Here is a 24,570-nt window from a genome sequence, read left to right as displayed (position 1 = left end):
GCCTCTCCAGGTCTCATCTGGTTTTACACATTGATCCAGACGTTTTTCTGCTGTCGCTGGAGAATCTACCCTCTCATCCCTTTCACAGGCGACCTTTTTGGCCTCCTAGAGGTGGTCCTTCAGGTGTTCATTATGCTGCCTCCCCAGATCATCACTTTTCTTCTGCTGCTGCTGAAGCTGTTTATTTCCAACTGTTCTTTTCTCCTCTCTCCATTTTGTCTTCTCTTCTTCGCCTGATGTTTTTGGACTGCTGACAAAAGATCATGTGATTTTCATAACACAGACATTACGCTGGCATGACTGTGTTGAATGTTGAGGAATGATGCTCCATGAGATTTGAGTTCTACTTTCTGTCTGTTGCTCTTTGCATTCTAGGATTTATAATTTGTTTCCTTTTTTATGAAGTCTAAAAGCCCTTATTAAATTAAGTCCTCAGCACAGCTGTCAGATTATCTGAGAGCTGCGATCAGGGAAGTTTCTGTGCATACAATGACAGCCTCGCATGCATGAAATTTCCTTTTGTCCTCCTAAACTGCATGAATCAACATAACAACACATTTGAGATTTCGACTGAACACAAAATAAGCTGATGAGGGTAAAAGGCAAAACTGGCAGCCGTTACAGAAAAAACACACGTGCACTATTCACAACTTTAATTGGCTTAAACCAAAGAGTGTGAACTGATCCAATTGTATGCAAATTCAATGTTTACCTCATGCATGACGTTATATAAGGCAGGTGAGAAGCCGTTTACTTTTAAGATAAACAGCACGATAGAACGAATGACTGCTGCTGGTCCACTGGTCTGTGTCTGGTGCTGCTGGTCGATGAAAAGATCTTCCACGACGCGAGGCAGTCAGGATTTACATACACTGACAGTCCTAAGGATTTTCAATAGTCTCTTCTTTCTTGTCAATGGTCCATCTGTTCTCATCACTTAACATCAATTTAAAGGTGCTAGCACATTAGCTTTTGTCTGTAAAAAGCTTTTTAAAAGTTGTTTTCTTTTTGTCGTCTTAGTTTTTTTTTTAAATGACATGCTACGGTTCCATCAACTCACAAACACCAAAACAGTCTCATCAGCACATCTTAGCAAGCGCGAAAACACAATTAACCCCAAACAGCTGGCAAAGAGTTCCAGCTCTGTGGCTCTGCAAGTGTGAGCTCACACATTATTTTGGTGACAAATGACAGAAAGATAGTGTGAAAGTGGGATGTTTCCTAATGTTGTCTGCGGTGAACAGGGGTGGGTCTGAATAATTACTACCCAGCTGCTGAAGTTAAACACATCTGTTTTCCTTCTCACAGCTTAGCATTTGGGATTCTAGAGCCATGGATTACACAAACATCTCGATTAGCATAGATCGCCTGTTACTGGTCTACCTGCCGAGTGGACCCGAGACTGAAAATCTATAACACAAAATTGTGTCAATCAAGCATAACATATGAAACACCCACTCTTCTGCATAATTAGCACTTTAAGATATACTCTGAAATGCTCCTTTAAGTGAAAAAGTTATTCCATGTGTGGGAGAAATCACGAGAAAAGTTGGAGAATATTAGTTCAGTTACCAAAAACAGATAAATACACTGTATATATTTGATGAAGTTTCCGTACCATTAGTAGATTTACAAAACAAACAGTGAAGTCTTGTTGCTTTCCTGATGGAAGCAAAAACTCAGAAGGTTAATTAAAATTCATTTATATCTGTTTTTAAGAATATTCATCATCCAGCTACTAGTGGCTGTCACACCACCTTCAGGTTGCGTCCTAGAAATGTCCCTAAAATGCCAATTATTCTTTGAAAGTGTGCCATACTAGCTGTACTTGTTAACTTAATTGCATGCCAATATAATATGATTTAGTTTGTGTTGTATACACTAAAATTAACAATGTATGTGCTTGTGTTTGTTCTGAAAACACGATGATGCGTCGTCCCCAACCCCAACATTGCCCATAATGCACTGCCACAGAAAGTGTCCATGCCACATCTCCTGAGGTGCCGATGTACGAAACATTCATCTGGAACCTATTAGACAGGTTGGAATGACTTGGCGGTGATGGCGGTGTCTAATTGAAAGGAAAACAAAGTGAGGCAGGTTTTGAAATACTACCCCCCCCCCCCCCCCCCCACACACACACACATATTTGTACTTCTATCTTCTTGTGTCTTTGTGAGGACTTTCACTGGCACTGCCCTTACCTTATCCACCCCAACTAACGTTAAAACCATAAACCTCTAACCTTAAAACCAGTCTATGGATGTGAGGACCAGCCAGAACATCCTCACTTCCCACAAATGTCCTCTCTGTGCTAGTAGGATTTAGACTTTGGTCCTCATTAGGTGGCAAGTATGAGAACACACACACACACACAGCATATTAAAGGTGCTCTGGCATCATGGTGGACTATTGACAGTTCATGACAGTTTCAGGTTTCATCGGGGGTGTTGCAGGTTCTTTCCTCACTCCTGCCCGGAGGAATTCAGACGCACTTCTCCTGAAGGTGACACCTCTTACCTGCAGATCAGTGGATGGCAAGAAAAGCCTCTGAGGTCATCCAGCTGAGGGCTCATTTAAAAGTACAAACGTATATTTGATCATGTTCATTTCCCATGCAGACTTTATCTAAATGTCATCTCTGATCTCTGTGTTTGCTTGCGATTAAGATGTTTTTTTCCCCAGTTAATTCGGCTTTTCAGTTCAGTTGTAGTGAATCTCTTTAGTATCTTGCACGTATAACACTGACCTCTCCAGCTCACATTTTTAGATCGATTCCTTAATTTGTCTCTTCAGAAAATGTCACGAACAAGTGTTGCAGTTGTGCTCGATACAAACTACACTGAAATCTGGTAAAATCCCATCAAAAGCCCTCCGACTGTGCTGCACGCAGACTGTTCCCTTGTGTGTCAGGTCAACGGAGGAGTCACTAGGTGGCATCGTTATCCTGCAGGAGACTGCACTGTCGTTTCTCACATCTACAGCTTTGTTGGTTTTTTTCTATTCTCTGTTTTTTTTTTTTTTTGGTTTTATTCATCAGTGAAATACAGCTGAATCACAGGAAAACCTGCCCTAAATTAGACGGGAATCACACTCCAGGCGCCATTACAGATGGTCTGAATAGTAATTTCATGTTGTTTGTTCGCTAAACTGATCCATCCATCCATCCATCCATCCATCCATCCATCCATCATCCATCCATCCATCCATCCATCATCCATCCATCCATCATCCATCATCCATCCATCCATCCATCCATCCATCCATCCATCCATCCATCTATCTATCTATCTATCTATCTATCTATCTATCTATCTATCTATCTATCTATCTATCTATCTATCTATCTATCTATCTGAGGATTTTCACAACCGTCAGAGAGATCTTCAGATTCATTCCCTGTAAAGTACAGGGAGCCACAGGAGCACGTCGCGGTGTCAGGTTTACAGGTCAGTGCCAGAGAATGACATGAAAACGGGTGAAAACACGCGACGATGAAGCCGTGCCCCCTCTGCCTCTCTCTCGAGGAGAAGGTCATGGGTCAGAGCGCGGTTCTCACTTTTATGATGAGCACTAATTGGAACGTAACCTCAGTATGTGGAGGAGCGTGACATGGTCAATTTGACACTGGAGAGTTTTTATTGCTGATCAACGCAGGTCACCAGTAGCTGTAGAAAGGAAATATGTCCACAGTTACAGACTTGTGGACACCGAATTCCAATTCTGTCACTAGAATGAAAAAAAAATGTTGTGCTTAAACTGACTGTGTATAAAACATGATAAAAGGCTGAGCACAAACGTGTTTAATAGCTGTGAGACTTCATAATAGATGCACCAAAGCCACATGTAATGGAAATCAAAGCTGCCCGACAGTTTTTTTAATACAAAGAGAAATCTTCTGACTTGGGAACGCCAATATAAACAGAAGAACGTGCAAGAATGTTGTCAATCGATGCTGCTACCCGAGATCCGCATTCCTGCAGGGACTATTCAGCTGCGCGCTTCAACAGGTAAAGAAAAACAGTTTGTTTGTTTGCCTGAGTTATTACAGGTGAGGGTGGGCGTGTCACACCGGAAACACGCGCACTTTACAGATACACTATTATAGTTATTTAAAGTACCAGAAAATTGCAACCTGCCGTTTAGGTGTAAATATTCATGATTTCAGGGTTTTATTGACAAGTTGGGGTGACTTTAGAAAAAGAAAAGACCTTTTTTGGCTGTAGACGACGCAATGGCGCGGCTCTCGCGCCGTCCACGGGCCACACGCGCACCTGCACGCGCAAATGTTTAACGCAAAGCCCCCCGGGTGGTTCCAGTTTTAGTGCGTGACAGCAGCGATTCCAGGCGCGGCGTCTTCGTCCTTTGACCCGAGCGCGTCTAAAATAGCAAGACGACCTTGCGGAGCCCCGACTCAGCCGCAGCTGGCGACTCCCAGCGCCGCTCACGCGTTGGCTGTCTCCCGAGGAGGAGGTGGTGGGCGCGGAGGTGGTCGCGGAGGTATACAAGTGCGAGTTAAACCCCGAAAATGACCCTTGCTGGACTTTAACCGGGCAACATTTGGGTTACGAAGCGCGTCATCGTCATCCCCTCATGGGTAGGTTGGATCCATGAATGGCACTGAAACTTTAATGAGACAAAATGTTTACGCGATTTGTCATTTTTATATAGCTGCTTTTTATATTTGGACCTTTCAGAGTTGTTGATATTGCTCGAGTTACTCAATTGCTCTTTAACTGATATCAGACTGCAGGGTTGGTTCTTTCCAGTCATGTTTGTGCTGGAAACTGAGGTCCTCCACATGAGAATTCCCCTTTTTCTGTTGAGGTGGTTTATCTGCACACACTCTGGTCTCCCTGGGTGAATTCCTCCCATGAACTCTGATGGAATCCTTCATGGTTGTGGCAAAATGAACTGACTACACGGGGACCCACTTCCATTCATGGCTCGGCCCGCTTCGATTGACCCAACCTGACAGAAATGTGGTAATTGCCGCACTAGCTGGCTCCCCCGCGGCGATGGTCGGGGCCACGCTTTCAATAAATTCATTTACAGTACAGCAGGCCCGCTACATGAGAAACAGGTCAGCTTTTAATTGAAGCTGTGGAGAATGTCCAGATAGGGGCTCAGTCAGGCGTGCTGTGTGTCTCACATCCTGATTAAATTAACCGTGTTTGTTTTGGACGGTTGGAGGGAAACAACACAGCGCTACTCACTACCATGCTCGTTTGTCCATAAACTTTTGATTGAATATTTCAATTTGAACGCGTTTTGGTGGGAATTTTGATGTACCGTTCGTCAATTCAGGGATGCAATCAGAATCTTTGTGTTGTTTTCTTTGCAGAGCGAAAATCTGATTGGAAAACTCGAGTTATCGGCACTACTGCGAAACAAAGTCATCAATCCATAACGTTCCAGCCTGAATTAACAAACTGTTGACAATTTCTTCAGATAAAAAGAGACAAATCAAAGAGAAACGCCACCGCCTATCTGTCCACGCGTCTGCGTTGATGTTTATTGTCGAGAAACAGTTTCATCTTCTTCTGCTCTATTTTGTAGGTTGTTTATTGACTAGAGCTAAGATGGATCGGACCAAATGAGAGACGTTTGCTGGTTTATTAGCAGAGGAGGAACGATGACAAATTCAAAATGTCAGAGCGTGAACGCAGTGTCTGGGAGTGCTCGTTAGGAAGTGTGTCTTTCTGTGCAAACAGAAAATGTCCCGATGCTGAAATCCAGCCATTTTCACAGCAAAGGGCTAGAAAATGGACAGGAAACCGTCCCAGTGAAACTCTACTGTTTAAGGTGTTGCACTCACCTTGGCCCGGCCAGTTCAGCACGTTTCATCACATGCCAGCTATCATGCAGTGGGATAAAGACATAAAGCTGCTCGGAAACCACAGCATCTGGTTTGGAGCCTGTTGGCCGCATTTCTCCGCTTTGACTCTGTATCTGGTCAAACCAGGGCTGAAAAGAAGCTGCACACTGACTAATACGGTCAGCGACTACAAAGAAATGTAACACAGGTCAGGAGCACTGGCTAGTGTCTGTAGCACAGTAGCTAGTGCATTTTGATGGAAATGTAGCAGTTGACGTCACGCATACTGTACATACCAGAGCAGATCTGTGCCTAAAATAACATTAAAGGTGACAGGTAAGGGTGAGGACACATGGCCGCTGGCAAATAAAGTAGCTATGCGGGTAAAATCAACATGTTTGCAGCTGCAGAGAGACAGCACAGTAAACCAAACTGTAACCGAGGGGGTAAATAAAGAAAAGATTCTCCGGGCAGTACAGTCTGTTTGGGGTGGGAGAATGTGGGATTGGGAATGAATAACATAAATTCTGCTGGTGTCTTGGCTCTGGTCAGCATCGGAGAGGCTCATTGTTATCCAGCAGCAGCAGCTAGTTCCAGAGGACTCGTAGTAAACAGCAGAAGGCCACCTCGAAATAGCATTTCAATAAACTTTACTGACAAATACATCATTTTTTCTTATACCACAGCCAGTTAGTATGTTTTAGCATCTCTCAACAACTTAAGGGAAATGCCTTTCAGAAAAGAGCAGCAATCATTCTTTGCATACCTAAAGACTCCGAGAGAGGGAGAGCATTCGTGTGGATTAGGTGCTGTTCAAGGAGATAATCTGAGACTGCTGCATGTGTGAACATATTTAGCAGTCTGTGTGTTTGCAAAGACAACAGCTGCCAGGGACATATGGACAATCTCTAAAGGAGTGGGTTGAGTTTGAGAAGAACTCAACTGTTTTCATCTGAGCCCCGAACTCTCACCCTCATCTAGACCCCCCAAATAAAAACAAACAGACGGAGATTGACAAAGGATCCCGGGAAGGATGATAAAGGATATCAGGTGGTTGGCTAAAGCCGTTCTCTTGGTCTGCCCTGCAGCGTTTGTGGAGCCGCTCGCTACTTCTGCGCCATAAAAGGACACGCAGGGATGCATCCGCTCCTCCTGGCGCGGTTATTAATGATGCATGGTTGGCTTTGGTCAGAAGATGACCATGAAAGAGAAATGAAATTAGTTGAGTGCTGATGTGTGTGTTTGGAGTGGGGGGTGGGTGAGGATTTATTAGTCTCCACCGAGGACAGCCAGTCCGTGTTTGGAATGCTCGTGAAATATTTACAGGAGCCCCCGACACAGGAAATTGTGAAGACTGCGGTTTAAAATAGAGGCGTCTAGGTCAGAAAATGACCAAAATGTGTCTTCAGCATCAGATTTGTTGTTCTTCTTCTATTTGATGTTCCATTTGACCGATATATCTTTCTACCGTGTTGCCATGGTGCCCGACTTTTCGGGCAGTCCCTAACAACCAGGGAGCAAAGGTCAGGACCGCTCCGGACAGCCGATAGACTAAATTAACGCCGCACACGGGGGCGCTAATAAGGTTCCCCCCTGTCTCAGTATGAGCAGCTGAAGTGTCTCCGGCATGCGCAGGAGGAGCGAGACAATCTGGCTCTGAAGAGACTGTCCTCAACACTGTCCTCAGTGTCCCACCACCCCCTACCGGGTGCGTATTCAAGGATCCTCTGCGCAACTCCGGCCAACAAAAGGCTGCATTCCTTTTTCAGGGAGTGAGGAACACGGTCTGCTGGCAGTGGAGGTGCTCTTCACGGCTTTCATCCGGACTCCTGATCTTGAACAGTGCCCTCACTGTCGAGGCCCTTCTTTTGGGATAAATGCTCACTTTCTGAGACAGAAATACCAAAATAAGTGGCATAAACAACACGTAACAACGGAGCTTCCCAGGCGCCATGGTAGGGAGTAAACATCCGTTTTTGTGTGCCGTCACCTAGTGAAGATTTGGGAGTGAGGTCGCTGCAAGCGAAGTGTTGACGCAGGAGCGTGACGTGATTTTAGAGTGGCTTCCTCTGAATTGGGGCAAGATATGGAGGAACGGCACACGGTAGTGATCCAGACTCAGTTGGTCAGGCATAAAGAATGTGGCTGTCATACCACGGAATTGTATCTCTGTCTGTGAGTGGAATTTCAAGGTGCTGGAGCCTATCCCAGTTGTTGCGGGGCATGTGTGAATACACCGCGGACAGGTCGCCAATCCATCACAGCAGTTACATTTGGTGATCGTTTAGTTGGCAGATGGTTCTGGGTTTGGGGCCTGTGCACATAATTCCTGCCTCCTTCTCAGTGACGGCTGGGATAGACCCCCCCATGTGGCACTAACTAGGAATAAACAGTGGCCCATATAAAACGTGTGTATTATAATACAGTTTAATTTATTTCATGGAATTTACCATCATTGCCCGGTCGTGGTTACCAAGGATACCAAGGATACATTCCCACACCGCTCGTTAATTTCACTCCTCACGTGACATTCCCATCTTCTACCTGCTTAGGCACGCCGTGAACATGCCAGTTATTGGTGGGGCTGGTGTTGCGTGGGGGAGGGGGAGGGTGCCTATTAGTGGATTTACAGCAGAAGTCGATGAGTTGCAGTCCTGCAAGCTCAGTCTTGTTTTCCTTTTTGTTTTTCTTCATTTGTGTGAATCAGCATCCGTGTTTAGTCCATGAATATTCCCGGTGTAGAACGTTGAAGGTGGTTGAGTGTGACGCTATGCCCCAACCCATAATTCCTCTGTGTAGATGGCCGTGTGTGTGAATTGGGGGGAGTCCTTTCTCCTAAACACAATCAAAGCTAGATTCCAAAAAAGAAAATCATGATCAATCGAAGAATAGGCGAAAAATGTCTGTTTATTGAGATTTGGTGCTATTATAAGTTGGGGCTCGGCCGTCGTTGCCGTCTGTTTTCATGCTGTTTCTCCTCTATGTAATCATGTTATACACCTTTGGCACCAGCTTGTGGAAATTCTGACAGACCGGTAAAGGGCTATCTGTCTGTGCCTTATCCCAGCTGTTGGAATGATATTTCATATGCTAATGAGCTGTATTTCTGCAGAACTCTCCCGTATCTGCTGCAGATATCATCTCAGAGCTGTCTGCCCTCTGTCCTGTCTTGATCTGTGATTTAGAATTTCTCATCTTACCTCAGAAAATCGGTGTGCTGGGTGCAGAAATATGCAGCCCTGCATGTGTATAATTCATAATTCTGTCAGTTAACCCCTCCCTGCTCGTGTTTTGGTTTCATGAAAGCGCGGATGAAGCAGAAGACATTCGTGTTATGGTGGATATTTCAGTTTTAAGTTAAGCGAGATGTTTGCAGGAAAGCGTTTGCTTAATTATGTATCACATAGCGCTGGTTTAAAGTCAAGGCATTAAAGATTTAGAGGGTGACTTTTGAAGAAATGGGATTGTTGCTCTTGAGTCTCATTCCCAGGTCATGAAATAGTTATGCTGTGGGATCAGGTTTGATTCATACTGAACACCAGCAACCAATGTAAGAGCAGCCCCGGAACATCTCCTGGACCACCTGATTGGACCACCAAGAGCAGGACTATGTTACTGAGCCAAATGTTTCAAAGTAAGGACATGGCTTTGTAATTATACTGTTAGATTTTCAACAAACTTGTGTCTCTGGTTAATATTCCATTAAATATACGTTTAGATACAACATAACATTTAGGGTTTTTTTTATATTTTCACTTTGAAAGCTTCCTCCCATGGAAATAAAATAATTATTTCACTTCATTTATGTGACTAAATTAGATATTCACTAATTATCAGTTAGCAGTGTCGCCAGAGGAATATGAAGTCTTTGGTAAAAAAAAAACAGGTTTTATAGTCTCATTTGTGGCTCTGAAAGCTGACTGGCCACGCTGGCCATGTTCCAGCCTGCCAAGCATGTGATGACACACCTATGAGCCCAACATGCAAAATATGTGGTTGGCAATAATGCAATAAAGTGTCAAACGTCGATCCACCACACCAAGATCCTCCTGATCAGTTTCACCTTTCCATCATGCACAGAATCAAAAAATCCCAGTGAGACACCCAAAAAGGCTAACCTGGGTCCAACAGCAGTGTTGTGATTGGTCACATGGGGGGGGGTCCAGGTTTTGTCAGTCCGAAACATTATGTAACAGTGGCAGAGATGCATTTGGGGGCAAAAGAAACAAAGAGCTAAACCCAGAGGATATAGCAAATATTCAGTCCTCAGAAATACCTTTTTAAAGACCTTACATGTGGCAGACCTTTCCTAATCAACCATGAGCCTGGCCCTTGTATTTCAGCTGGCATTTTATGATAGAAAAAGTGGTTCATGAATAGCCATCTAGTTATTTCCTTCATTCACACGTAGAGTTTCACTGAGTTCTCTTTGAAAAGCTTCATCCGGTCGTAAAAACCTAATGTGTAGTTCTAGAACGCTGACGACGTCTGATGAAAACAGTGAGCGGGAGGACGCGCGGGTGAATCATCTGCTCTGGCCCTCTTGACATGTTGTGGCAGAAGGTTAGAAACGCAGAGCTCGTTATCTTATCGTGCGGAGGTGTATCGCTGTTTATCTGATGAATTCCATCCAAGCGCGCTGGCTTTTCCACAGGAGTTTTAGTTACCTGCTTTTTTAACCTCTCGCACATTTTTGCACAGTCTTCCAGTGAAGCGGAGCGTTATATTCCCAATTTTTCACAGCCTGCTTCCTCTCTTCAGTTCAGACAAACAAGTCATTAGGTAGAAACTGCTAACTTGTCTTTTTGCGCCCTGTTTCGGAAGGAATTATCCTGCAGGTGCGAGCCGTCTGAAGAAAAGGCCATATATTGTCTTCTGTTGTTTACACCACAAGGTTTGTAAGGGAGAGTGCATGTGGGAGAGTGAGCGTATTGAAGCCGGTGTGCAGATTGTACAAGACGGGGCAGGTTTCACCCTGCGGTGAAACTGTCTGAGGCCTTTGAAGAGAAACGTCCGTGAGATCATGCTGGTTTGCTAAACATGAAAAAGTGGAAGTCATCACAACTCAGTCGCGGACGGCATCTGAGTCTCGCTACCCTCGCGGTCTTTAATGAAAGGTGTGTGTTTGTGTGTGCAGAATGATGTCAAGAATACACACTTCACTGCGGGAGTCAGAATATTTTTGAGAAGTTTGGACTTTTTGGGTGGCCCTACCAACTTAAAATGGTGTGTTTGGGGGTAAAGACATGGTTTTTAAGATTATGGTTAGAACTGGGTGTTGGTTAAGGTTATGGTTGAGGTTGAGGTTTGGCATTTGGTTAGGTGAAGAGCCTGCATAGGGACGGCAGTATGCCAGTCGAAGTCCTTACAAAGGTGGCTGCACAAACCTGTGTGTTTGCGTGCACGCGTGTGCGTAAGAGAATCAAAACATTCATACATCACTGGTGTTCAACATTAAAAATCACTGAGGAATGCATCGTCTGAAAAGCAACTTCTGGAATCTTCTGTTCCTTTATCAGCGCTGCTGCCTCATCACTGGGAATGTGTGGAGGTGTAAGACGGGGTCGTCATGCAGCGTTGGTGCTTGAAAGGATCAAACCAAGCGTGACCACTCCACTCCATGATGTCTTTCCCCATCTTACCGGCTGACTGGCACTCTTTGTCACATCATCTCTATGACTCCGCGCATGTTTCTGGTGTGACACGCGTTTGTTTTCTAAGCTGAAGGAGCCGTTATCGTGCTAGATTAGCCTCTGTTTCTACAAACAAAGGAAACAAAATTCCAGAAAATTTGAGCAAAATAGAGCTTCCTTCCAGCAGGTGTAAAAACTCATCTGAATTCTGCTGTGAACAGAACAATTGAACTCAGCTCTGGCTAAAAATGTGGGTTTTGGTTCACTTGCAAGTGGACCCTGGTGTGATTCACTTACACTGTGAATGCAAATGGACCAGAGGAAGTGATGCAGAGCTGCTGGTCCTGATGCGGTGGTTCCCATACATGCATTTATTTGTGGTGGCATTCATTTATTGCTTTCTGCTTCTGGCGCTAAGCATTATAATGGGACTGTCTGGGAATGTAGCTTGCTGCTACAACTCCAGTGGCGGAATGTGTCGTAACACACCCTGTACACACCTGGTTTAATTTATCAGCACAGCTATTACCTATCACATTATATTAACCTGTCTCTACATTAATGTAGCTGAAGGTTTGACGTGTGCATTTATATTAACTCACGCTGTTAGCCGTGTTAGCCAGCAAGCTAACCACTTACGACACGTTGAGCTGTGGTCGCCGGTTGGGTATGTGCCTCCCCACAACCCCCAGTGACTCGCTGCCACCTCACCGCCACAAATGGCTTCCATTCCTGTGGAAAACACTGTAATGGCAGATTCTTGTGAAAAACCAGAAATTTTCGAAAAGGCAAAGTTAGAACAGAAACCTGCAAACTGCATAAATTTTGTGTGTTTGTGGTAAATGAGCCAACTTTTCTGTTTTGCTCCTGCTCATAAAAGTCGTTATTATGCATATTTTTCTGTTGTTCTCTCTGTGAGTCTGTGACAGTTAGATCCATACTTCAAGAATCCCAAAAGCTTCAATAAGCTGCTTTCTGTTCCCTTGTAGAAGTACGTTTGTTTCCCCGAAACAAGTTGATATGTAGCACGTATTGGTGGAGAAAGGGTGAGCTGCACATTGGAAGGTACAGTTAGGAATGTATGACGCAGCTTATGAGGTCACCCTGGGTTGAGGGTTTTGGGTAGTGTGTACTTCAGGGCCTTCACCTGCAGCGGCCCTCATAAACACTCGCTGACTGATGGTGAGAACCAGGAGAATGGTGAGAGGTCGAGTTACTCTACAACGCACACTGTGCTGCCTCGGGCATTCTGCCATTTTATAGGTTTGAAGAGTCATTTTATCTCGGAAAAAAGCATCAGTATGACAGAACATTTTTCTCAACTTTTTTCTCATTACAGTAGACGGTTTCTCTGATGTACTATTGACCTTCTACATACACGTGTTATTGTAGTGTTTAAAGGCTGCATGTGTTTGCTTTTAACCTGTTACGCATGTGCGGGTAATCGTGCGTAGCTCCCGTCTCTTTACATAATACTGGAAGCACAGGTTTAATTTGGATGTTTGATGTACGGAAGCCAGTTGTTTACATGAATACCAGATTCCATTACAACCTTGTTAACTCCGACTGAAGCAGATACGCTTGAAACATAAATAAACAGTAACTTTTCCTGACCTCAGCGCAGAGTTGTTTCGCAAGCTAAACTAGCTTAATCTGCTTACAAAGCCAATGGGTGGTTGAGCTTCTTTCCCTTTTGTTTGGAAGAGAATCCGGGACCTTTTTGGTACTTATGAGAAAAAAAAAATCAACCATAATTGCATCTCAGTTGAGACGGTTACTGAAATATCGATTTCTCTCATTTGCCTTATAGTCAAAGCCATTCTGCCGAACAATTGTTTTAGTCAATAATGCACCAATTATGTGTCATCTGCAGAATGGAACGGTGACCAAAAGAGTATTGCTGACTTCATAATTAACTGGCGATAGACTCTTTCCTCTCTGTAGGTATATTTTTCCAATTACAAGCTAAACTGGTTTAATATTGGTTCTGTCGGTGCTAAACCAGCTAAAGCAGATGCTGTCACACGTGTGGTCGGTAGCATGTGAGCGCACGTGTGCGAGGAGTCCAGCAGCAGAAGGATCACGAGCTCGGCTGTACGTCCTTTGCTACCTCGGCCGCGTTCGTGCTGAAACTCCCAATGCGCTGCGTCGAGGCTTTGAGGCTCGTGCGCAGAACACAAAGGGGAAGACTTTTGTTTGAAGAAGCGCTCCAGTAGATCTCAGTGAAGAGCAGCGGCCTGGGGGCTGACTCCCCGTCACTCCCTGCAGAATGCGGCGACATGTGGATGTCAGAAACCACCCTCGTCATTACTGTTATTATCTGCAGAGCTGGTGCGATGCTTTTCCTTTGTGAGCGCGTCCGTGTGTGTCTGCTCGCGTCTTCATATAGCTTCGCTTATAGCTACAACCTGTATTGTGCTGGGGCACAGAATACAGGCATGAATGGGACTTGACCTCAGCTGCTTCGGGGAAACATCAACACTGCATATTTAGGTGTGTCCTTTTTTTGTCCTTTCGCCGGTGACGCTCGTCAATAATCGCACAATCGCTGTATTCGCATATGTTTCAGTTTTGAAGTCGTGGAATCTTGAGTGCGCCGAATTTGTCAGGAATGTTTAATTGCTACATGTGTTTGGACTTGAGAAGCAGAAGAGCAGTAATTAAGAGGACACACCACAGGTGAATACTGCTGGGAACGAAATGTGTCACGGCAAAGGTGAAGGGAAGGGCTGCTGCCGCGCCGAGCAGTCATGTGACCAGAGTTCGACCTCCCTCCAGGAGCCGTTTGGTTTGCATTAATCTTGTGCACACAGACCCACGTCAAGGCCTCGTTTTGCCTCTGAGGGTTTTGTTCTGTGTTTACAGACGGCAAGAAGCCTTTTAGATGCAGCACAACTGTGGCGGCTTGAAGCTAAATGATCTGAATCAGTCAGCGAATTTGAACGGACACATATTCAGCATAACTTGAAGGAAACAACAACACAGCGGTGGAATCAAATCAATGTCGGACTTCATTCCTACTTGCTTTTTCATGCAGATTAAATAACATATTTGTCTCCGGCTTTCCTTTTAAAACCAGAAGGCAGCCATTTCAGCGAACAGCATCATAGTTTGAGGGATATTTCACTGCCTCATTTCACGCGCCAGCGTTTGGCGGTGAATGTCAACCTGTTTTCCTGCCGGGTTCAACGACCCCGCAGGATGGCGTGAACGCCGCTCGCCCATTTTCTGCTGCGAGCTCATTTCCAATGAGCTCAGAAAAAATATTTTTGCGATATTTTTGCACTTTATCTGAAAAGTGAATGCAACACTTTAAGGTCAGGGGCAGTGATACGAATTCTTTCTTTATTCCTCCCAATACAAACCAGGCCTTTTTAAAGAATTACGACTCGACAACATCGGGGGAGCCTGCATGAAAGATACATTCAGGCTGTTTGAATGGATTTTGGAGGCGCGCAGATTGAACCGGGCGATAACGTATCATCTCCCGATGGGAAATGCTGGCAGGTGCACCTTGACAGCAACAATCCAGGTGCCTGTCGACCAGATCATGTCTATTTCGGGCCCCCTCGCTCGCCTCGGTGCATGAAGACCCTGGAGCACTGCGCTCCCACAAAAGTGCGCCTATCCTCCCTCTGCTTTTCAAGGGAGACACACTGCGTTAAAATCACCGAGAGTGTGAATGGGCCTGCAAGTTGGGTTTTTTTGTGTTTTTTTTGAGAAATGAGAATGGTGAGATCCAGGGCAAAAAGGATGAAGGGGGCAGAGACATGTCCACGCTTCCTCTCCGGCCATTCTGCACTGCTCAGCGGGCTACCCCCCCCTCCCCCCCGCCGTGCAGTCATTGTCGCAGGCTTAGAAGAGCAGAGAGGCTTTGGTGACATATGTCACTTTTCAGAGCGCTCCTTGGGCTGCGTGAGTGGAGGGGAGGGGCCAGGGGGCGTTCCCGTACACCAGGAGAGGAGCGGCGTGAGGTGGATAGCTAAGAACGTGTTAGAGATGTTTGTGTCAGAGAGAGCTGTCGGCCTGGTTCCTCAATGGTTTCTTGTCCTGCACTTTTCTTTCTGTGGGCTTGTTTTGCAGCTGCCTCGGACCTCTTTCAGAGGTGGATCTGAAAAAACAGTGAGTACAAGCTGATATTAGTCCCAAGTGAGGGTTTGCAGCTGCTTTTTGATTGTGGACAGCAGGCGTGCACAAGTTAAAGAACTGCTTTTGAGTTTTGAGGGAAGAGAGGGGGTGATTGTGTACTATAGAGCATATGTTGGCAGGGATTAGTCAAGTCGTAGTCACTATCGGTTGAAGAAACATAATCCCCACAGATTTGCGGCTATGATCTGCCATGCACTCGGCTAATAGATCATTTTCTCCTAAATCAAATGCTCTGTTTTGTGTTGACACCTGGACACCACCTCAAGGGTTTTCCCTTGAACGTGTCAGCAGTGTTTGACTTGTCCAAGGTTTGCCGGGCTCTCCGTGCACACGAGGCTTTGCAGTTTCCCTAATAAGGGTTCTTGGGGTTTACAACAGGCAGGGGGATTTGCAGCACAGGAAACCGACCCGTTTGGTCGGCGCTGTGTGGTCAGGATCAACACAGAGCAGGAAGAAATCTAAGAAGTCTTATTTCAGAGGGTTCTTCCATAGCAGGGATGCACTCTCTCAGCAGAGTCACCGAACTTTCCGCTTGTGCCTGCACAAACCTGTTGCTGATGCTTGTGCATCTGTTCATAATAGCATTAGCTTCATGACAGGGGTTTCCTGCTATTTTACTTCAAAACATTTCACCAGCTTTGTTCCCCCTTTAATCTGGCTAATCACCAGGCTTTATTGCAAGTAGCACGCGACCCCGGATCGCTTCATTTCTTTAATTGATTCTGAAATCAAGCAGCTTATTCTGGCAGCGAGTCTACAACAATTTCCACATAACCCCCGTGATAAAGAAGAGACAACTCCTGCAGCTTTGTGTCCTCAGAAGAACTCAGTGTTAATCAGAGGACTGCACGAGTGCCCAAGCACCCCATCACCACTCTCCTGATAGCAGGATTAGCTGGAGGGTGAACCCATTTGGCATCACCGGTGCTGCTGCAGTCTGAGCACTGTGGGAACTAAGCTGTGAAACACTGGGGGGAGGAGGGGGGCTCAGACCAATTTATGGTGTGCCATCTTGGATCTCGCGATCATAGCGGAAGACAGGCTTTTGCCAGTTGGGTTTACTATAAGAGCCCCCCCCAGCCAGGATTACAGTGTGGACTGTAATCTCCAGACAATCGCTCTGCTGCGGCGAGCTCACAACAAAGAGGGACATCTGATTTTAAATGGCTACATTTGTCAGTGGGGAGTTTCTTTTAATCACACACGTGCAAAGATTTCCAAATGAGCCTCGTTGAGTTACTCATTGAATTCCACGGAATTTTAAACAGTTTTTGTGCATTACTTAGTACCGGTAAATCCTATAGGGCTCAGACTATCTCTGATGTTTTAATTTAGAGCTAAATGTCTGTTAATTAACCCCCCCTTCTCCTTCCAGATCATCAGTGCTCTGTAAGTTCCCAGTGAAGGCATCGTTCTACACATTCATGTACTCATCTCTCCTGTCCAACCAGAGGGCAGCGATGAGGTTGCAGCTCCTTCTCCTTCTGGCCTTGAGTCCCGGGTCAACAGGCCTTGATATCCCTCTGGAAGGTGAGTCATAAGTGAGTGGCCCTCATCTTTCTTAAATGGAAAAAGTCTGGGACAGTCAGGACACGGCTGCCCAACGAAGCTGAGCAATCAGGACAAAAGTGTCTTGCTTGACGTCCAGACATCCTTTGTGCGGCATCACTGCAGTACTTCGTCTCTCTGAACCCTGAGTCCCCTCCTAGGTGAAAGCCCATCTGGGCTGAAGGTTCAAACTGCTTTCTAACAATACCACCATGTCAGTAGCCCCATCCAAACTGAGAGAATCTGCAGGGAGGCGCATAAGGAGATCCCCTTAAGTGTACAAAGCTTGTGTCATCAAACCCAAGGAGACAGGAGGCTTTAACTGCTGCCAAAGCTGCTTCACATAAGTGCTGAGTCTGAGTCCCCATGTCATTATATTAGCTTTTCTTTACTGCGTTTGCAGGGTAAAATTCCATTTTTGCTTCGTCATTCTGAGATATTGAGTGCAAACCGATGAGGAAGGATGTGTATTTTATTTATTAACCACAACAAAATGTGGTCAGGAACTTTTCCAACTGCTCTGTAGGTACCTCAACTAATGTCTCTTAAAGTTTTCAGCAACATGGAAATGTTTTGTTTATATGTGGAATTAACGGCTCAGAGTAACATCATATTTTAGCTGTCGGCTTTACTTTAGTCCAAATGTTTGCAGCCTTTTTGAAATTATGGCTAACAGATGGGAATTTAAAGTAAACTGTTTAGCTTTAAAGTGTAGTTGTGGTAACTTTGTTTAGCCTGCAGTGCTATTTTAGCTCGCTGTCTATCGCTTATTTATCTACTGTAGATTGCATACTGCTGCCAGGGAACTTCACCTGACCGGAAAGGTCACGGAGGTAGAACGGACATTACGTCTACGTTAAATTTAGCACTCCTGTGATGGTTCTGCATGGATGTGTCTTTATTTTATAGTGGAGCAGCTTCCGACCATAACGTCTTACTCTTCTGGTCCAATCATCGTGCTTCCTTTTGACAAGACTGTAGAGATCCAGTGTGAAGCCAGGGGAAACCCACCCCCAGAGTAGGTCACCTCACTAGAACTCAACGAAGATAGCCAAAATGAATACATTCCTTATAAAAGAGGGCAACCGGTGGAAACCTGTGTATGTTGCACTTTGCTCTGTCAGGTACAGATGGACAAAGGATGGCGAAGGTTTTGTCCCTCCCCGTGCCTCAACAACGAAAACGCAACACACAGATGGCAGTTTTGTGCTTCACAAGAAGCAGTTCATCCAGTTTCAGGGGGTGTACCGATGCTACGCCTTTAACAAGCTGGGGACGGCCATGACCGAGGACATCCAGCTCATAGTTCCCAGTAAGGAATCTTCCTCTGTTGTGTTGAAATATTTATATCTGCTGTAGATGTTATTTCCAAGAACTTCACAATGCCATTTTTGGCTTGCTTTCTGTTTTTGATTAGCTGCCCCCAGTTTTCCGAAGGTGGGAGTACCCCCCATTGTTGTTGACGAGGGCGACCCAATCACGTTACACTGCAATCCTCCAAAAGGGGCAGTCCCACGGCAGCTCTTTTGGATGTCCCTTGGTAAGATTTGGAAGTACTGTGTAGCTTTGTAATGGTTCTGGTTCTAAGTTCTGTTGGTCTCCCCTCTAAAGTGGACTCTATGGGTCCCGAGTTACTAAGATGTCTGATAAGGAGCGCAAAAACTGAATGCTCGTGGGTAAAATGTGTACGCTTCGTGGCGGGGGATCTACTGGAGTGAAGCCCTATTCAAGCGAGGAGGATTTCCCACCGTGGCAACTGTAGAGGAAAATGGCAAATGATGTTCAATTCCAGTGGGTTGGAAGTGTCTGCAGAGGAGACAAATAACACCCAAAGATCACCAAATCTAAGCATTGCAAAAGGAAATCTGATATGGAGCGACGCCTGTGCCACACTCAACGCCGTTGGGAAATCAGAGAGAACAGCGGAGGTAGTAAAACGACGGTAGCAAAACCCGAGGCGCCGCGCCCAAAACAAACTCTCTTGACAACAAGTTGTTGGCAGAACAAAAACAAATAAATAAAAAAACAGTCTGCAATGTTTCCTCCTGGCAAAAATTACAGCAGGCGTCGGGCCCAAAGCGATTTGCACCAGCCTTTCCAGCGTACTATATTTGGACGCAGTCACAATCGCCGCAAAAGCTTCCAGCTTTAGTAAATCATACTGCGTGTGCTAATGTTTCTTATTTGCATTTCCTCCTTCCATTATTTTGCTGACTCGGGCAGAAAAGCCCTATATTCCATATTCAATAACAGTGCCGCTGTGCTCTCTGCTAAGATGCCGTCCCCAGTGCAAACTGTCAGCTTTCACTTTTTAACTGGTGATGTCGTATTTGGACATGTGCAGATCTCCTGTAAATCAGACCCTAAATGTTTAAGCTACATTAATATGTCAATGGTGTATAGAAATCAGATAAATGAGAAGGCCTCATAGGAGATCTGGTGATATTCTTGGGTGGATCTGGACGATGAAATCTTAATTTAAGGCAACTATGCGGGAGGGTTATGTGTTTGAGTTCCTTCTCGCTGTAGCTATTTGACACTATAAAACAAGGGTGTAAGGTCGTGATTGACAGCTGAGCTGAGCACCTGCTCGCCTCTTGACTGAAGGGCGCACGGGTGAGAACTCAATAACGTGCCACCAAGAGTTCTTTTCTTTATTATTTTATGGCTCATTTCTTTATAAAAGCTAGGCCCCCAAAAAAATAATTCCATATTTACCAAAGTGAGCATTCTCAGGCTGCCTCTCAGCTCATAAATCTTATTGTTTCTGGCTGTATCTGGTATTTCATTTGTAATTACTTTTATGCATGGATTTACTGTGAATATCACCTGCTCTGAAGTGTTTCCAGGATGTGGGCAGGGGTTATTTGTCCAGCCTCTTGAGAGATTCTCATCCACTCCCAACCAACTGTGATTTATTTGAAGCCCCGGACCGACCCATAATTCTTGTTTTCAGCTTCCTGTCCTGTCAGAAAGAGACTGTTAAAGGCTTGAATGTGGAGGAGGATGTGTGTTTGGAGGCTCACACTCAGGCGCCTCTCACATGGTTTGATAGAAAAGTGCTTATTTAGAATGGGATTTTAATAGGTGAGTATTCAGAAGGTTGTTTATCGGTTATTTAAACTGGTGTTTTTGCAGCAGTGTCAGTCTTATTTTCTCAGAAGAGGAGAAAAATTGACCCAAATTTCAACCCGTTCTTTTCTCAACACCCTGAGCGAAAATATCCAGCGACTTGTCGACTTCTGGCTCCTTCTTGAAGGAGGCTCTTAAGCCTTCAGAATGAGCTGACCAAGGAGCGCCAGGGATCACTGACCCGTGGCTTGAATTATGGCTCCACATAAACCAGATGTGCTGTCCTAGTGATCCTTCCCTCGCAGCCACAGATATCTCCTCAGCTTGGGCCTCTATTTGTTTCCAGATCTCCAGCTCATCCAGCAGGACGAGAGGGTTTCCATGGGCACTGACGGCAACCTGTATTTCGCTCACGCCTTGAAGAACGACACCCGCCAGGATTACTGCTGCAACGCCAAATTCCCCAAACTACGCACCATGGTCCAGAAGATCGGCATGGCCATCTCAGTCAGGAGCTGTAGGTTTAAAAACACCGTGCACAGTTTTAACGAAAACAGGGCTAGACGTGACACTGAGCTCTTGCGTTTATCGTCAAATAGGCAACTAATCCCTGATGAGATCAAATCTTGATTATTTTTTTAAAGAATTAGTTTGAATGTATTTACATTTATTGATTGCTCTGCATACCAGCAGGCCTGTCTGGTCATGTTCACGTTTGCACCTCTGCTGGGAGGCCAGACTGAGCAGAAGGTTTAGACTGTCCCTCCATGTATATTGTGATGTATAAGTGTTTAGTTATGGTGGGATGGGTGACTGAATCTGATGGTACAGAAGCGACAGAGATTCGCACATCAACATTGTGAAAGTTTAAAGGCCTTTGTCTTTATTCAGACATGCAGTGGAGTCGCTCTTCTCTGGAAATATGCTGGAAACAGGATTATCCTGTTGAAGGCCACAAGCTGAAACGTGTTGTCATGTTCAGCGCCGTGTTCTTTGCTGGGGTTATTACCCCACCACTTTCAGATATTGTGACCATTGTTCTCCTCCCAGTACCTGAAGCCCCCCCAATGAGGATGCCCAGCATGCTGCTGCCCCCTGGTGTTCAGACAGAGAAGGTGGTGTTGAAAGGAGAGCGTCTGCAGCTGGAGTGTATACCTGGGGGATAGTATGTATAAGCCTTGCGTCTTTAACCTAGAGATTATTGTGTTGTTTGTCTGGTGATAGGATTGACCATGTTTCTTTTTGTAGTCCCATTCCCAAAATAAAGTGGATGAAAATGGGAGAGAAGCTGTCCTCCAGGACACAATTTGACAACTTTGGGAAGCTTTTGCTCCTGTCCAACACAGAGGAGAATGATGGAGGGAAGTACATGTGTAAAGCCCAAAACGCAGCCGGAGAAGCAGTTCACTACTTCGACGTGATCGTGGAAGGTGCGTTTGAATCGTGCACCTACGTGCGGGTGCCATTGTTTTCCTCTCAAAGGGTCGCTTTTCTGACTCTTTGTCTCACAGAGCCGCCAAAGTGGCTGACGGAGCCTCCTCGGGACCAGCTGACCGTGATCGGGTCCGATGTTCACATCAAGTGTTCGGTCAGTGGAAAACCGCCACCAGACATAACATGGAGGAAAAATGGAGAACTGTTTACAGGTGAGTAGGAATTAGTCCACCTGCAGTTTGGCATGTGGCACCGCTTGGCCAGATGACTGTGCACGTACAACTGCACCATCATTCACACACAGCCTCAAAATGAAAGCGACAGTATGTGTTATAGAAGAGACGGCGTTCCGAACGATTTAATGACGAGTTAATAACACGACAAACAAAACTTTACATTCACATGCTTTATGAATATATTCAATAAAGACATTTTTGAACCGTTAGCTTAGACCTCATTAAGGGCTTTATGCACTAGGGTTACTGTAGAAACGTGAAGTTTTATTTTAATTCTGCTGGGCTGCTGCAGTTTAGAGACAGACTGACAGCTAATTAGCATGATATTATGGTGTCTAATCAAGGATATACTGACAATATAAATTAGAATAATATCCACAAAGCCTAATTTGGTTGCATATGCAATGATGTTTGTAGAAAATTTGTCAAAAGAGCTTTTTTTTCCCAGCTTTATAATTAAAAATCCATCAAGTTTCTATTAATTCTGCCTACATAGTACTTTAAAATGTACAAAGAGCACAATAACTGTCATAAAAGTAATTAATTGGACGTCAGAAATACTGTATACTGAGTATTGTGTGTTGCAATGGAAACATTAGATAACTGAAGGGTATTTTATGCTCGCGTGGTGTTATTTGTGTCTCCTACGGTTGGGCCAGTGTGTCAGATTGCACCTGCATTTGAAAAAGAAGGATGTTTGACAAGTGTTTGTGAGCAGCGAACAGGGTGTCATTAAGCAGGACTGTAGGATTGGTGGCTCCTCCATGAGGCCGGTCTGTCTGTACGCCAGCACCAGTTATTATTAGTCACCATGCCGGGCCTGGAAAGTCCCAGTGTGGTTGTTCTCCAACAGCACTCCTTTAAACTGGTAGTGATGTAGGTGTGTGCGTGTGTGTTGACAGATGACCCACAGAACAACAGGCGGGTGCTGGATGACACCGTGGTGCTTCATAATGCCGGACCGGAGGACACGGCTGTCTACCAGTGTGACGCCTCCAACAGTCACGGCAGTCTTCTTGCCAACATTAACATCATGGTCATGAGTGAGTTCCACTGAAGCTCTCGGGTCACACGGTGGCCTCTGAGGACAGTTATTGGCTTATAAACACAGAGGGCGCCGTAGTCTTCATGACTCGCCATCCTGAAATAGGTTTGGACTACTGACGACAGACAAAACTCCACCTAAATTTAGATAAATATCCCAGATTTCACAGTTGTGTGATCTAATTTTGTCTTCACGCGTTTACTAGTGAGAATAGTAGATGATGCCCACATTTTCTGCCACCGACCATCTGTTCCACAACTTTCATTTCGCATGAACAAGGGAGTGGATTTCCTGCTCAACCCACGGTATTATTATTCCTCTTCTCCTTAAAGGGACCTGGCCTGCCAGGAAGTATTTTTCTGATCGCCCTTTGGAGGAAAGAGATCTGACATCCGCTCTGTCCTCTCCTGGAACTACAGTAGCTCCAGCACCATTACACCCACGGTCAAAAATCCCAGGCATTCGCTTCCATCAGGGATCTAACAATAGCATTTCAGTCCCCTCAGCGCCCTCATAAGTTGCTGTCTTGGTAAACAGCTCATGTCTCACCTGCTCGTCATTTCCCATCCACTATATCATTAATGCATATGTACATTTTTCCTAGTGCAGCATTGAAAATGTGACTCCTTTTGGTGCCGCTGTGCAGGTGATAGCCAGGGGTCACTGTTAGACAATATTTCAAGTATCTGCGCATCGATTTTGTTTCAACCACGACCCCAAACTCAGAGTGGAGGAAGATGAACTCGGTCTCAGTCAGTCTGAAAATCCGCGGCCCCTTTCCTCCGTCTCCCACTCTTTGGAGCCTTGTAACGCACATCAGATCTGCGCCTGTTACCTGCGAAAAAGCTTTTAGGGATGACCACATTTAAGCGGATGTATTGCCCCTCTGTCCCCCCAGACATGGCTCCTCGGGTACTGACCAGGGACTCTCAGGAGTATCCAGTGGTACAAGGAGCGGACGTCGTCATGAACTGCAGCGTGTTCGGCTCACCACCACCCACCGTTTCCTGGTAAATGTTGACCTAATGGCACTTTTTCATGTTCGTTTTACCTGATGGCTGTGAACAGCAGTGCGGAGTCACACGTGCCTGCTCTGCGTAATGAGGTAATCCTCTTCACGACACGATAATCGGCTCATTAAAGATATTAAATTAAATCCTTAACACTCCTAATGCAGCTATAGCTGCAGAGAGGTAATGTGAGCTGAGTGAAGAGACCTGGAGAACACTCAGAATGTTTACAAGGTTGTCTGGATTTGCTGGACCATCCACAAATCTGTGGGCGGCACTGTGGTGCACTGGTTAGCGCTGTCGGGGTCGAATCCCCTGGAGAACGTTCTCCTTGTATTCCAGCTTCCCCCTACTTTCCAGTGACATGTGTTTGGGGAATAGGTGAATTGCTGTTTGTGTATGTTGTAACTGGGGGGGGGGGGGGGGGGGGGGGGCACACACACACACACATTCTGCCGCTTCAGCAATGTTGTAGCCATCAATGTCGACGTGATGTTTATTCATGATAATCTCTCATTGACGGGGGAAGTATCAGAGTGCAAATGTGGCGTAAGACAGGTAGTAAAAGTATAAGTAAGTTTTTTAAATTAATTAAAATAAAGTTTTAGATCCAATAAATGTTATC

At 45.3% G+C, this 24,570-nt stretch overlaps 1 protein-coding gene across 5 annotated transcripts in view; it reads left to right on the top strand.

Annotated features, from left to right (window-relative positions):
• Positions 1–3,924: 3,924 nt before the first annotated feature.
• chl1a (cell adhesion molecule L1-like a) overlaps positions 3,925–24,570 on the top strand; it is a 36,844-nt gene continuing 16,198 nt past the window's right edge. For 3 of the 5 annotated variants that reach the window (XM_029834036.1, XM_029834032.1, XM_029834035.1), the window contains exons 1-11: positions 3,925–4,010; positions 16,976–17,130; positions 18,058–18,166; positions 18,273–18,460; positions 18,566–18,688; positions 20,567–20,737; positions 21,271–21,385; positions 21,469–21,650; positions 21,732–21,866; positions 22,793–22,933; positions 23,834–23,945. In XM_029834036.1, coding sequence (XP_029689896.1) covers positions 3,940–4,010; positions 16,976–17,130; positions 18,058–18,166; positions 18,273–18,460; positions 18,566–18,688; positions 20,567–20,737; positions 21,271–21,385; positions 21,469–21,650; positions 21,732–21,866; positions 22,793–22,933; positions 23,834–23,945 — 1,502 coding nt within the window. In that variant the 5' untranslated portion in view covers positions 3,925–3,939. Of the gene's footprint in view, positions 4,011–4,386; positions 4,598–15,406; positions 15,574–16,975; positions 17,131–18,057; positions 18,167–18,272; positions 18,461–18,565; positions 18,689–20,566; positions 20,738–21,270; positions 21,386–21,468; positions 21,651–21,731; positions 21,867–22,792; positions 22,934–23,833; positions 23,946–24,570 lie in introns of those variants that run through there. The other 2 variants (XM_029834034.1, XM_029834033.1) reach the window with 2 other exon arrangements.

Source organism: Takifugu rubripes, chromosome 3, assembly GCF_901000725.2.
Source record: "Takifugu rubripes chromosome 3, fTakRub1.2, whole genome shotgun sequence".
In the NCBI taxonomy this organism is placed as follows: Eukaryota; Metazoa; Chordata; class Actinopteri; order Tetraodontiformes; family Tetraodontidae; genus Takifugu; species Takifugu rubripes.
The sequence above is the reverse complement of the archived record's forward strand: the minus strand, read 5'-3'. Positions and strand labels throughout refer to the sequence as shown.